Source organism: Spermophilus citellus (genome assembly GCF_964194105.1).
Source record: "Spermophilus citellus genome assembly, chromosome: 2".
NCBI lineage: Eukaryota > Metazoa > Chordata > Mammalia > Rodentia > Sciuridae > Spermophilus > Spermophilus citellus.
Window position 1 is genome coordinate 2,670,973 of NC_138183.1, and position 13,922 is coordinate 2,684,894.

Sequence of the window (13,922 nt, forward strand, 5' to 3'; positions counted from 1 at the left end):
CATATGACAGCATGCTGGGCAGCCCCAGGAGAGTGCTGCACACAACACCCCAGGCCTTACAGGGCACGGGAGGCTCCGCCCCCGACTCCACCCTCGACTCCACTCGCAGCTGCCCTTCGGCCTCCCACAGGGGAAGAGGCCCAGGCACCTCGGGTCTGCCTCCATGCTGTGCAGGCCCAGCTGCCACCTCAGGTGGCCCAAAGCAGCCAGTGTGGCTCCCTCAGACAGCACAGGTGCCCTGCTCACCTGGGTGGGCGTAAGCTGCCCTCCACTCCACCCCACTAGGTTGCATGCTGGGAAGCCTGGGTTTGAGTTCCCTTGCCCACTGCTGGGCTCTGCGCCTGTGACTTAGTTCTGGAAGCTTCCTTCTATCAGGGATAACAGGCCTGGACTGGCACAGAGAGCTCTGCTAACAGGGATCTCTGCAGTACTGGGCATGGGTCCCCTCTGGGGGGCTGCTCGACACAGCCACCACAGCCACGTTGCAGAAGCAGGGCTCAGGCAGGGCTCAGGCAGGGACTACCTGCACAAGCCACCCCAGGGTCCCTGCAGTGGGACACCTGGCCTATCAATGCCATTGACTGGTGGGGACAGTGACAGGGGCCACAGAGCTGCCTGCCAGTGGCAGCTTCCTCCCTGAGTCCACCTGGTGCCTGCTGGGCTGACATCAAGTGGGCCCGGCAGCCCTGCCGAGGAGCCCCATCAGCCTCTGCAAAGGAAGCACCCCAGGCCCCACAGCTCCTCTCGACAGACGGTGGGTCGGTCACGTGGCCGAAGCCACCGGGAGGCTGATGGATGCCAGAACTAAGGAGCCCAGTGGGAGCATGCTGCGAATGCACACAGCCGCCCCCACCGGGGACACCGCTGCCAGGACACTGCAAACACACGCGAGCTTCTCTGGGCCCAGGCTTGTGGCTCTACAGTCCCAGCACACCCCTCCTGTGTGCTGTGACGGCCTGCGGTCTTCAGCCCTCCCTGCCACCCACTACCTGCCCATCAGCCCGTGAGCCCCACTGGACTGTGAGCAGCCTGAGATGAGTGCCTGCAGGCCACGTCCCCAGGTCTAGCACAGGCCTACAGGGAGGCCCTCAGCCAGCAGGCGACTGGCGGCAGGGTTCCTGGGAGCATCTACAGGCTCAGAGGGGTCACAGCCTGGGGAGCAGGACCTGGGGCTTGGACCTGGGTCTAAAGCCACACCCAGTGCCATCTCCCCAGGGACCTGGCTACCACCCACTCACGGTGGAGGATGGCACCCTGCTCATGGAAAGGAGTCCAGGCCTCCTCGGGAAGGCCAAGAAGGGCCTCCCCAGCAGAGGCCCCATTCCCTCCTGCCAGCACGGGATTCCAGGAAAGAACATGTCAGTGGAAAAGAGAGGCTCCTGGAAAACGGAATCAGGATTAGGTCAACCACTTGGCTTGTCCCAGGCTATGGTGAGGCGGCAGGCAGGGGGACCGCTGGCCACTTGGATCTGACACCATCCCTTTTCCAGCGGCACCCGAGGCTCACAGCGAGGGCTCGAGTTTACAGTCTGTTTGGTCCTGTTGCCCCTGAAACCATCAGCAGCTTAAAAGCACACTGGCTCCCTGCCCAGAACTTGCTAGCTGGCCACTGGGGCCATGCTCATCACCGTGCAGCCCAGGAGGGTCCTTCCACCACAGGACCCTAAAGCTAAGGGCACAGGCCCTACCTCACTCCCCACACCCCTTGCCCACCCTTCCCTTGGGAATGCTGGTGGCCCCAGGCCCACAGACCTGCTGGGGCTCAGGAGGGTGTCCGTGGTCAGTTGTCAGCAGCCCAGCAGCTCCATATCCTAACCCAGGCTTTGAGGGTCCCTGGGCAGGGAGAGCTCGGCAGGTCAGAGCTACTGTCACAACAGGAGGACAGCTCGGAAGCCCTGCCCCCCAAACAGCCTTCCAGCCCTTTCTGGAAGATTCCAGGCCTCCAAAGTCCTCCTAGGCAGGGCCACGGAGCAGAGTGCCAAGGCCCAGACCAAGACCAGTGACCAGGCACCGCCAGGGCAACTGGGCCTACATGCTGGCTCGGCCCTGGATTCCACCCTGGCTGAAGAGGAGCATGTCACGAGTCCCTTTCTGCTGCCGTCTCAATGGGTGACCTCTGACAGTTACTCAGCCTGAAGTGCCAGCACCCAGCCATGTAAGGGCAGCAAGACCCCTGCTCCCAGGGCCATGAGGCCTGGCAAGAGGGCTCCGCCTGGCCTGACCCTCACCAGTTCATTCCCCAGGGGGTCTGGCCCAGAACTAGGTGGGCTGTGGCCACAGGGCTCCATCCTTGGAGAGCCAGGGTCCTCTTCTGAAGATGGTCTCGCAATACCACACTCAGGTTGAGCAGAAAGGCCAAGATAAAGACAGATGCCAGTTCTGGCCACCAAGAGCACAGGTCAGTGTGGCTCACTCGGCCCTCGAAGGGGCTGGCATTTTATAGACTCCACACCACCCCACGACCCCACAAGCCCCACCACACCATTATACAGATGCAGACCCTGGGGTCAGAGTCTTCAGCACGGGAGGCAGAACAGAGGAGGCTGTGGGCCCGAGAGCTGTCATCTCTTACATACTTGGCCTCCTCTCTGGGGTCTCTCAGGGGGACTGAAGCACCCACCTTGCCTTCACAGCTGGGCTGATCTCAGACTCAGCCAGATAGGCAGCCAGGGCCCAAGGAAGACAAGCTGTCGACACCTGCCAAGGCCACATACCTGGGCCCAGCACCTATGCCAGGGAGCCCACTGTGCAGGGCCAATGAGCTAAAGCTGGACTCTGGCCAGACAGAGTGGCACATATCTGTAATCTCAATGACTCAGGAGGCTGAGGCAGGAGGGTCACGAGTTCAAGGCCAGCCTCAGCATCTCAGTGAGGTCCTAAGCAACTCAGGAAGACCCTGTCTCAAAATCAAAAGTAAAAAGGGCTGGAGACACAGCTCAGGGGTTAAGCACCCCTGGGTTCCATCCCCAGGGCCAAAAATAAATTAAAAAGTATAAAAATAAATCTGGGCTCTGCACTGCAGAAGAAGCATTCACCTCGGCCCTGAGAGTCTCTGTCCCCAGCTCTCTCCTTCCAGGACTTCATTTTGGACAAAGCCACCCATAAAAATCCCTGGGGCCCCAAACAAGCTGCTCTCGGGTTTGGCAAGCCCCCGTCTGAGGCAGCACAGGCACAGGGCTCAGCCAGCACCCTCCAGCACAGTGTTACCCCACCAGCCTGTTACCCCTGAACTCCCTGGTTGCCCAGAGTTCCGCAGACCCCAGGACAAGCTGGCTTGCAATGAGCGGAAGCCATATTATAGGGAAGATGGTGGCTGCAGGAAAAAGAGATTCTAGAAAGGCTAACCAGCTAAAATGGGGAGTGTCCCTATTGGGAGCCTTTTGGAAAGCCAGAGTTAAACTCCCTTTTATTTCAAGAAAAATAAAAATTCAGTTCCACTTGTACCCAGGCCAAAGGCAGCCGAGACCACGAGGCCAGCTCGCCCGCCTCATCGTTACCGTGTTAAGTCCCGGTGCTGCGCTCCACGGTCCTCATTAAGGAACACAGGTCCAATTTCCCGCTGTGAACCCAGCCAACAGCCAGGAAACCCAGGGCTGGGAAAACCACCCTCAGACGTTCACAGCCTGTGGTCAGCGGGGCTCCCTCACCCCTGGCAGCCCCTCGCACTCAATCACACTCCACAACAGGAGGGCAGGGGTCGCCGGAGGCACGGAACCCGGGGTGCATCTGTGGCCTGCCGTTCCACCAGAGCTGCCTGTTCCTTGGAAGAATAAACCAGAGGAGGAAGCTGGGTCCTTCTTTCAAGATCCGTTTGTTTTTGAATATTAAAAGTTGTTTTCACTCTAACAACACAAAGAGGGAAGCCACAGGATGCACGCTTCCCAGGGTGATTCCTGCACACACTTTGCACTCACACAGGAAGGGCACAGCTACTGTCCTCCTCTCACAGATGGGGAAACTGGGTCTCAGGTTGAAGAACTCAGTGGCCCTCTCATGGCTGGGACCCAGGCCGGCCCCCCTCACTCACTGCTCCCCCAGCCTCTGCACCTTCACGCTTCCCAACATGCCCAACGAGCTCAGGTTAGCAGCACCGGCGTCAGGGTCCCATTCATTTCTTAAAGTGAGAAAAAGGATTTCCTTGAAACTTTATAGTGAAGGCACGCTGGGAGCACACACAGGTCCCAGAACAACAGCACACAGCGCAGAAACACTGGAGGTTGGCTCACACCCGATGCCTCCACCCAGCCTCAGGGGGCTCCCAGAGGCGGATTCTGGTCGACAGATATAAGGACAGCAGCAGAAGCAGCCCTGGCTTCCAGGGCTGAGCAGAGCCCGAGTGCATGCCCCGTTGCTGTCAATCACGCTGTGCAAAAATGTCCTGAAGCTCCCAGTGCCACTGCTTGGCCAGACCCCCCACCAGCCAAGAGGTAAAAACAGCCATGCAACCTCCATGCCACCTCTCAACACCAGCCCCCTGAACACCCCGGAGGCCACCGCCTAGCTGAGGACAGCCCCAGATATCCTGCAGTTCATCCCAGGACAAGCCCCGTCGGAAGTCTCCCAGAGGGTGTGCCTCCAGAACACACTCGATTTGTCATTGCTGGCCGGCCCCAAGAGCCCCTGGGCTGCTGCAGCCTGGAGGCCTGGCCCCCAGAAGGGCAGCTGGGTCTAGCAGGCCCGCCTCACACACGGCTCTGCCCTTGTCCCGGGGCCCATGCCACTTCCATGCAGAGACAGCTGTCTTGGTCCCCAGCTGGTCACCCTGGACCACAGGGCTCTGTCCCACCTTCCTGTCAACTCTGGACAGTACCCAGAGCGTGAGAGCCGGCGTCATAAAGTACCTACTACCTGGGGGCCGTGCCTCTGACCCCACGTGATTCTAGCCAAGGTCTGGCAGCAGCCATAGCTACGTCTCCACTTCACAGAGGGAGAAGCTGAGAACAGGCAGCAGCCGAGGCCCACACCCGACACCTCAAGAGCTGAGTCCAGCCAGGGGTTCCTGGGCCAGCTTTCTGCTGACCTGGGCTCACTGTTGTGCTATGCTGTGGCATCACAGCAAGATGACGCTCCTCATGTGGGCAGCGGCAGGCTCCTCTCCTGTCCTCCCCTCCACCAACAGACACCGTCCACACGGGCATGGGCACAGACAGGAGCATGCACTGCCACACGTGCTCCTGCCCCCAGAGCCCCAGGACTGTCCACACCGGCTCTGGCTTGGAAGGCCCGAAGTCCTCGAAAAGACACTGCCCTGGATCCCACTCCAGCCATGAGGCCGCTGGCCAGACCCAGGGTGGTTACACATGCAGCTGGACCTGCGGGTGAGCAGGTCCAGGGAGTTCGCACTGGCTCTCAGGAATTTGGGGAACACCACCCCATTCTGTCCTGTCTCTGGGGCTCTGGGGCCCTGGGGAGGAAGTCCAGGGGCTGAGATAGCTCTCAGAGACCATCTAACCCAGAGGGTCCAAACACACTCCAGCCATGGCGCCCTCGATGCCTCCAAATCTCTGCAACACCAAGTCACGTAAAAAGAAAGGAGCCCAGCCCAGCAGAGGGGCTTCAGTCCCTGACAGATTCCAAGTGCTGCCCCAGCCTGCCGGGGTGGCTTTGGGGTCCTGGGATCTGGACCTTCAGAGGTTCCACCTGATTCTGCGGCCCCCACCTGGACCTGAAAGACTCTGAACCAACCTAGCCAAGGGCGGGTTCCATGGCTACATCATGATGAACCCCAATCTAGGACTCCACACTCAGGTCAGGGCCCCACGGCTGGTGCTCAGCCACTGGCCCTGTCTCTAAAGCATCCCCAGCAAAGCAGGCTCCACAGGCCACTGGAACCCTGAATGGAGCCAGCATATGCCAACCTGACCTTCCAGTACACTCAGAGGGTGCTTCTGCTTTCCAGCATGGCCCCTGGACATCAGAAGGCAGCAGGCCGTGCCTCCAGAACCTCAGGTCCATCCAGCCAAGATGGGGTCCTAGAGATGCAATCAGGCCCTCAGATGAGACAGTCACTGCTGTCCCCACATGGCCTGCACAAGCAGCCTGACTGGCCACCCTGACTGCAGGGTACAGGCATCCCTTGGGGCTGCAACAGAGGCCTCAAAAACTGACCACACAGGAGGCCAGCCAGTCCCCAGCCACAAGACAGGCTCCCACGGCTCTAGTGAGGAGCTAGCACTTCACGGCACACGCCCCAGGGGACACGGGGACCGCTGGACCCCCAAGCTTACCTCAAACACTTCCTCATCCAGGATCCGGGTACCAAACACGATAATGCCATTGACATCCACCATGGGGTGGTCACTGCGGTCAAGGAACTTGGTGGTCTTCTTTTTACAGTCGAGGATCAAGGTGACATTTTTCTTGTGGACGCTGAGAGCAATTCTGTGCCACCTGCAAAGAAGCAACACAGGCTTTACCGCCTGTGTTGGGGGCCGTCCATGCAGAGTGCTCCAGGCCCAGAGCGCCCCTTCCCTCACCCTCACAGCAGGCTGCGGTTCAGCCTCTGGGGCCATAAGCTTGGGTAGGAATCCCTGTGCCTCCATGTGCCACCGTGAGGTCAACTCAGCCCGCAGAGCCCCAAACCCTCCTCTCTCAGAGTTATCCAAACCCCCTAGGTTCCTGGGGCACCCGAGAGGGAGGAGCATGGAGAGCTCAGGACAGGTGTGGAGGCTCCGAACAGGCTGGCCTGCAGCACTGTCGCACCCTGCAGCAGAAGCCGCAGGGAGGCTGCAGTCCCAGTCACATGTTAGCATGAGAGTACCAGCCTAACTGTGGCCACTGAACCCACGAGAAACCGAGGGCTGCTGCAGAGCCACTTCATCTGACAGGAGTGACGGGCCCAACAGATCTGCACACGAGTCCCAAGGAGAACACTGAGGTCACATCCCGAAGATCCTCCCAGGTTGTCACTCGGCCCCAGACACATCCACAAAGGCTGGCTGGCTTTCAAGCCACCCGGGTTGGTGTGCCGCCAACAGGATCTGACAGGTCTCTACTGTGTTCTAGATCATGGCTCCACGACGAGGGTTTCAATGTCTGGGAAGGACACTGAAGCCCTTTCTGAAGGAGAGGGTGTAATGACACAACCCCACGTCCCTCTGATCCAGGGAGGCCAGCATCTGATATAGTTAGTGGGTTTACAAGGGGAAATGAGGCCCAGGGAGGAGCCAGGACCCCCAAAGCCCTAGAGCATAAGCCAAGTCCACTGAGCCTCAGGTCTCTGAGCTCAGTGCCATCTCCTGCTGGTGACTGCACCCCTGCTGCAGCGCCCCAGCCAGCCAGCAGGTCAGGGAGCCTGCTCCCCACTCCAACAGGTCACCCCTGTGCCACTTACTTGCCATCCGACAGGTTGATGCCCCTGAAGAGGGGGTAGTCCTCCGGCCCAGGCTTCCCTGTGTGGTCCTCATAGAGGAAGACGGGAGAGCGGCCCATCTCCAGGCCCACCTGCTGGATGCCCTGCTCGTTGTAGATGGACACCAGGAAGGCCTGGCTGCCTTTCTTGGCTCTCACAGTGGTCAGGATGGAGAAGTCCTCAGGGAACGCAGACGCTGGAACAGAGGACAGAGTGAGAGAGCCGCCGGGAACCCCCGCCCTGCCTCCCACGGCTGTGTGCAAACAGACCGACTCAGGGATGGGACACTGCTCTGCCTGCGGTGCCAAACAGCCAGGGCTGCACAGCTGCCCTTCGACTGAACTGCTCCTGCGGCCCTTCAGCGCCACATGGCCAAGCTGCCCTCTACTTCAAATGCAAGCTCCTCCAGGAGGCCGACTGGTCCTCCAGCAGACAGCCTCGGTGCCCTCTCCGTAGCTCCCGCACCTCGGGAACCTGTGGATAGATCCTAATTGGAACCTCCCAGACCATGAGCAGCCGCGGGCACACGCTGCCTCCGCATCTCTGTCCTCTGTAGTATCTAAGCACACCCAGCATCCACCACGGAGGGGAAGTGGGAGGCTGGAGAAGGGACAGGCCACAGGCAGGGGCTGTAGCTGGAACTGTGCTTTTCCAGATTTCCTGGTTAATGTGCAAAACAAGGAGAAAATAGAAAGAAGTCAAAAGACTTCAAATCCAAAATTTAAATTTTCAAATACAAATCCCTACTATGTTGACAGGAGGAGATGTCCCTCATAACAGGAAGCAGAAGCAACCTGAGCTCATTAAGCCAGACCCAGAGGTCCCTAGGTGTCCAAACCCACTGGCTTCACTGCCTTGAGCCCGCGGCAGGCTGGGAATCTCGGCCTCCTCTCTATCAACCCTGGAGACGGAGCCAGAATGCCCTCGCTGGTGCAATCTGCAGTCCTGCTGAGAGCCCAGGGCTGCTGTACGGCACGCAGCTGGCTAATACATGGTGGAGTCAGCCGGAAGTGCCCCAGATCAGTGTGCCCCAGACCCAGAGAGACAGCTGTGCACAGTGAGGTGTCAGCAGGGACACTGGCTGAAAAAGAGGGATGAGGACCTGCCTGAGCCACCTCATCCTTCGTTACACCAGAAAGGGCAAGAGTCAGGCTTACGGGCTTGGAGCAGACCAGGCTCCACGCCAGCCCCACCCTTCTGTAGAAATGGAGCAGGTCAACCAGATGGCCTAGAAGGCCAGAGGCCACGGCTGGGTGGCACAGCTGGACCAGCAGCAGCTCCAACACAAAGCTATCTGTGGGCTCCCTCTGCTGATGGAATAAGGCACTGCAGGTGTCCAGTGGTGGGGAAAGTGACATCAGAGGCCACCACACCCTAGTGTTCTAAGACTCCAGAGGGGATGGAGGAGACCTGGCCTGCTGCAGCCTGCACTTCCCTGCTAGGACACGGGCAGAGATCTCGTGAGAGGCCACATCTGCTCCAGGGAAACCAGCTGGGTCCTAAAGACTGGAATGAGATGGCACCTGGCGGGTGGAAGAGCCCGCCCAGAGGGTCTTGGATCCCTTACTGCAGGTCCTCAGGCCTCTGGGGCAGCAGGGGGGAGGCACCCACAAAGAGCCATACACACAGGTCCATCTGCTGAGTCCAGCGCCAGGGCCCGCTACCCCAGGGCCCCTGGGCCACAGTGTTGGGGCAGCTCCAGTGGGTGGGTGATAGTGGCCAGTGAGGTCATCTTCAAAAGTCAGGTTTCACTGAGGAATGACTGAGGCTGACCTTCAACAACAAGGGAGAGATTCCACAGGTCACCAAACCAAACAGCCACAGGCTCACACTGTTTCCATGAGAGGATTAGAGACCGTGCCCAGTGGCCAGGTGCCAAAGTGCCCAACTAGCCAGGCCAGCAGCAGGTCCCAGGTCCAAAAGCAGGTGGGCCCCAAAGGCCAGGGGTCACCTTACCTGAAGCTAAGGGGTCACTGACCTTGGCCAGGGAGCCCTTAGCAATTGCAATCTGAGCTGGCAATGCCTTCACCCTCACTTCAGGGCCATCTTCTCCCATCCCACTCAGGACACTCTGTCCCTGAGAGTCCGTCCTGTCTGGAGTGGGGAGGGGTGGCTGTCAGGGTCCACTGCTCCAGCATGATATACTGTGTAGGACCACGGACCTCATCCTGCCCAGCTCATTAAAATGCTGTTTCTCCATTTTAAAAATCTCTCTGGTAACAAATTTTCTCAGCTTAGATAAAACCTGAAAAGATAACTTATGTCTAACATTAATCTCTCTCCTGGCAAAATAACAATGGATTTATTGTCACTTCAAGACCGTCCATTCTCGTCAGGACACAAGCCTGGCCGTCCACACTCTGATCTAGACCATCGGCAGCCTAGAAGTGGATCCCAAGGTTCCTACTGCATTTCTCCCAGAAACCCCAGCTGGGGGTGGACAGCAGAGGGCCAGGCCCTTCCTCACTGCAGGTCCTGCCTTCTTCAGCCAAGGCCCACAGCACCAGAGCATCCGAGGCATACAGCAGGGGCCTAACAGATGCTCTGCCACCGTGCCAATTGGCATATTGATTGATGGTTTCACTTGACCACATCATCAATAAGCACTGACTGGTCCCTACTAAGTGCCAGGCTCCAGGAAGACACAGTCAATGGACAGACGGTTCCCTGCCCTCAGGAAGGGACATCTCTACAAGGGAGGTACATCAGCAATAATCGAATAAGTCAACCGCATAACAGCAGGCTGATGGAGGAGGCTGGACAGAGTGACCTCAGGGTGTGGCCAACTGGACAGGTGGCCAGGACCTGGGAGCTGGAGCTTCAGTGGCTCAGGAGCATTGGGAGGGCCACATGAAGGAACCTCTGCTTCTGTGTCCTCCTTCCAGATTTGGGCCCAAGGGGATAAGGGGCAGCCCTCTGCAGGGCCTGGCTCTACTGCCAGTCACTAACAGAGAGAGGTTCAGAACCTGGTGCTGGCCCATCCCGAGGACACCCCTGGGACCACAATGGGAGACATGGCCTCCTATCTCAAGTAGATGCCAAGGGCAAGGCGTCCTCTCAGCCGGGTGGGACCTCAACTCCTATAGTATAGGGGAGCTGGGGACAGGCCAGCTTCAGCCAGGAGGGACCCCAGCTCCTACTGTATATGGGAGCCAGACACAGGCCAGCTTCAGCCAGGAGGGACCCCAGCTCCTACTGTATAGGGGAGCCAGACACAGGCCAGCCTTGGCCAGGAGGGACCCCAGCTCCTACTGTATACGGGAGCCAGACACAGGCCAGCCTTGGCCAGGAGGGACCCCAGCTCCTACTGTATACGGGAGCCAGACACAGGCCAGCTTCAGCTAGGAGGGACCCCAGCTCCTACTGTATGGGGAGCCAGACACAGGCCAGCCTTGGCCAGGAGGGACCCCAGCTCCTACTGTATGGGGAGCCAGGGACAGGCCAGCCTCATCTAGCAGGAACCTCAGCTCCTAGTGTACAGGGCTACCTGGACTACCACAAGGTGTCACAGACAAGCAGAACACCACAGGCCCGTGACTCCCAGGAGTCAGCAGCCCCTCTTGGGTCTGTCAACCCCCCCAAAGCAGGGTCTAGCTCTGCTTTAGTCCTTGAGCCAGGTCACCAGTGACACTGTGCAGTCCAACTGCCAGGAGCAGCCGACAGCCTGGCGTTGAGCCCTAGTGCAACAGACCTCAGGATCCTCATCAGTGGCCCAAGCAGGAGAGGGAGCTCCTAGCACTGAGGAGAAGAGCCGGTCCCCGGCCTGCCGCCTGCTAGAGGCGCTGGTGACGCAGGGAGGGTGTTCCTTAGAAGTCAGCCTGGGACCTCACCCCCAGCCAGGAGAAGGTGGAATTCAAGGCCATCCGGGTCACTGTGCATCCCCAGAGACCAGAGTCAGGCGTGAGGCACAGCTGTTGGGCAAGTGGACAGCTGTCTGGTCTGGACTACCACAAGGGGGACACAGACAGGCTGTAAGTACCTGCATGGCTCAGCCACAGGCTCCCAGGACCAGCCACCAGGCCTGCTGAGGGGACCTGTGGTGGCTGGAAATAAGCCCCAGCCGTGGGCTTCTCTGCCTCTCAGACACACACTCAGGGGTCCATGGCCCAGCCCTGGCTGCGGCCACCAGGATAACCAGCCCTTCCCGTGCAGCCACCTACAGGCAGGGCCTCTGTCCCAGCCACGAGGCACTCTGGGAGACCACCTGAAATGGTTGGCACTAGACCACGTCAGGGCCATGTGACCTCTACTTTGAGAGCTTCCGATCCTGATGCACCTTCCAAGTTCCTGCCAGCATGTCCCAAGATCAGGGCACAGGATCATGGCCGCTTATTCAGAGGTCATGAGGAAGGACCAGGAATCCAGAATGTGCTATCCACTAAGGTCCTCAAAGTCGGATTGCACTGATGGTCAGTGATGTCCCTCAAGACTGAACAGTGTTCCTCAAACCTCAATGGTGTCCCTTGAACCCAATGGTATGCCTCCCAGGAATGAATGCTTGGGACCTTCAGAAGGGCCTCCATCCACAGAAACTCCTCCTGAACATCCCAAAGTGCCCTTCAATTCCACCTGCCCTAGTGGGGACCACACAACCTGACTATTACCAGTCAACCAAAAGTTGGCTAAAGCTCATCTGCCAGGCTGGGAGCCCCCTCCGCACCCCCACAACTCGCCCCAGAAAGCCAACGTCACCCTGTGCTGCTGGGTAGGGGCACGACCTACAGCTCAGGTCACAGGGCCCCCGTCAGCCCCCTCTGGCCTCTGCCTGGGCCCAGTCTCCCAGGTCAGGACGTCTAAGCCTGGGGCCATGGGGCGGGACAGTAGGCACTGGGCAAAGACACAGTGAGCCCATGGTGTGGCTCCTAAGGACATGCTCCCCACAGGCTCCACACCTTGGCAGAGCCACCAGATGGGCAGGCTCATCCTAAATGACCACGAGGTGAAGGCCTGGACTCCCAGGACAGACTCTAAAGTTACGATGGATTTGAGGAAGGCTGGGGGAGCTGTGGGCACAGGGACAAGGAGAGAGGACCAAAAGAAGCAAAAGGCCAGCCGGCAAGGGTGTCCTTCAAGGACGCAGTTAACAGTCACCACTGCTGTGAAAAACTGCCCCGACTCCCGTTCAAGGTCGGGTCACATCCAGGCCACCAGAGAGATGGGGCACAGTCTCCTAATGACCACAAAACATCTCACAAGGTGACTTTATCTGCCATGGCCATTCCTCTCTCCCCTAAGTCAGGCCAGGCCACCAGCACCTCCCTGAGGAGGGTGTCCATCACCCAGCCACTTACACCTGTCCAGATAAGACGGAGGGCTCAATTAACTCGCCTGGGAGGGGATGACACGACTGCCCCATCGCGGGTGACAGGGACAATGCGGAGGGTGCATGGCACAGCTAGCGAGGCTCCCCCCAGGGTACGTGATTAAAAGCAGAGATCTGGCGCTGGCAACAGATTCTCATTAAGGCCTCAGGCCGTTCACTGGGAGTCACCATGTTTGATTCATGTATCTCTTAATGTCATTGTCCCCAATTAAGCTTCTGTCGGTAGCCGCTTCCCTTCCTGGGTCCCCGCGCTTTCTCCTAGCCTCATCCCACAGGACCATCCGTCTCCTTGGTGCACTGGAGACCTGGAAGCCTGTCTAGAGACCCACCTGCTGAGAAAGCAAAGGCCACAGATGAGGCCTCCCTGCCCAGCTCTGGTGGTGGACAGTGACGGTCACTCGTGGCTGGCTATAATGCTTTCACTATTCTGAAATCAAACGGGGTCCACAAGCTGGGCTTCCAGGAAACCATGCTGGCCTCTGCGGACACCGGGCTTCCGCTGGACTCCCGTTTGGAGGCCTGAGTCCACAGGGTCCCCGCCCAGCCGCACGTCTCTTACCAGGGTACAGCTGCTTGGTGGGCGCACTGAGCTGGGCGTCTTTGGAGACTCGGTATGCGACATCTGGGCCTTTGGAAGATCGTCGTGTGGCGCAGAAACCTGTGGTCTTTGTTATCCCATCAGGCAAGTTGTGAAAGTCTAGAACCTTCAGGAGATCTGCCGGCTGAGCTGCAACGAGAGGGACTGGGGTCAGCCAGAGAGGAAGGAGTGTTGCGGGAGCACTTGTAGGAGGGGCTCTGATGACTGCCCGTGCTGCACCCCCACAGACCCGACCGCAGCGCTGAGGGCCCAGCTCAGCACAGGGGGGCCTGCTACAGCTTGTAGCCACACCAGCAGCATACCTTGCTTGCCCCCTCTGACGGCTGCCACCGTCCCCATTTGTGCATGAGTGGCCCTTACTCCCAATCCTCATGTGGCCAGAGCTTCAGGAGCCTGCCTCTCAGTACACCCTCTCTTATGGTGGCACAGGAGGTGTGTTTGTCCCCAGACAGAAGCTGGGGGCTACAGAAGACCCACCATGCCAGGACCACCCTCGTGGTGCTGTTTGATGCAATAGGAGCGATTGACAGCTCAAGAACTTGTTGGGCGACCCCCAGAGGACCCATCCCTCTGAGTCTCCACTGCTATTGGCAAATTTTATCCCCTTGACCCATCAGCTGTCACCTCCCACAACAGCTTCCGTCAGCCCA

General features: G+C 59.0%; 1 protein-coding gene across 2 annotated transcripts in view; it reads right to left on the minus strand.

The window, feature by feature from the left end:
- COL5A1 (collagen type V alpha 1 chain) overlaps positions 1-13,922 on the minus strand; it is a 136,430-nt gene that overhangs the window by 91,083 nt on the left and 31,425 nt on the right. For both annotated transcript variants that reach the window (XM_081279960.1, XM_081279959.1), the window contains exons 2-4: positions 13,234-13,401; positions 7,334-7,547; positions 6,228-6,390 (exon numbers count right to left, since the gene is read on the minus strand). In XM_081279960.1, coding sequence (XP_081136086.1) covers positions 6,228-6,390; positions 7,334-7,547; positions 13,234-13,401 — 545 coding nt within the window. The remainder of the gene's footprint in view (positions 1-6,227; positions 6,391-7,333; positions 7,548-13,233; positions 13,402-13,922) is intronic.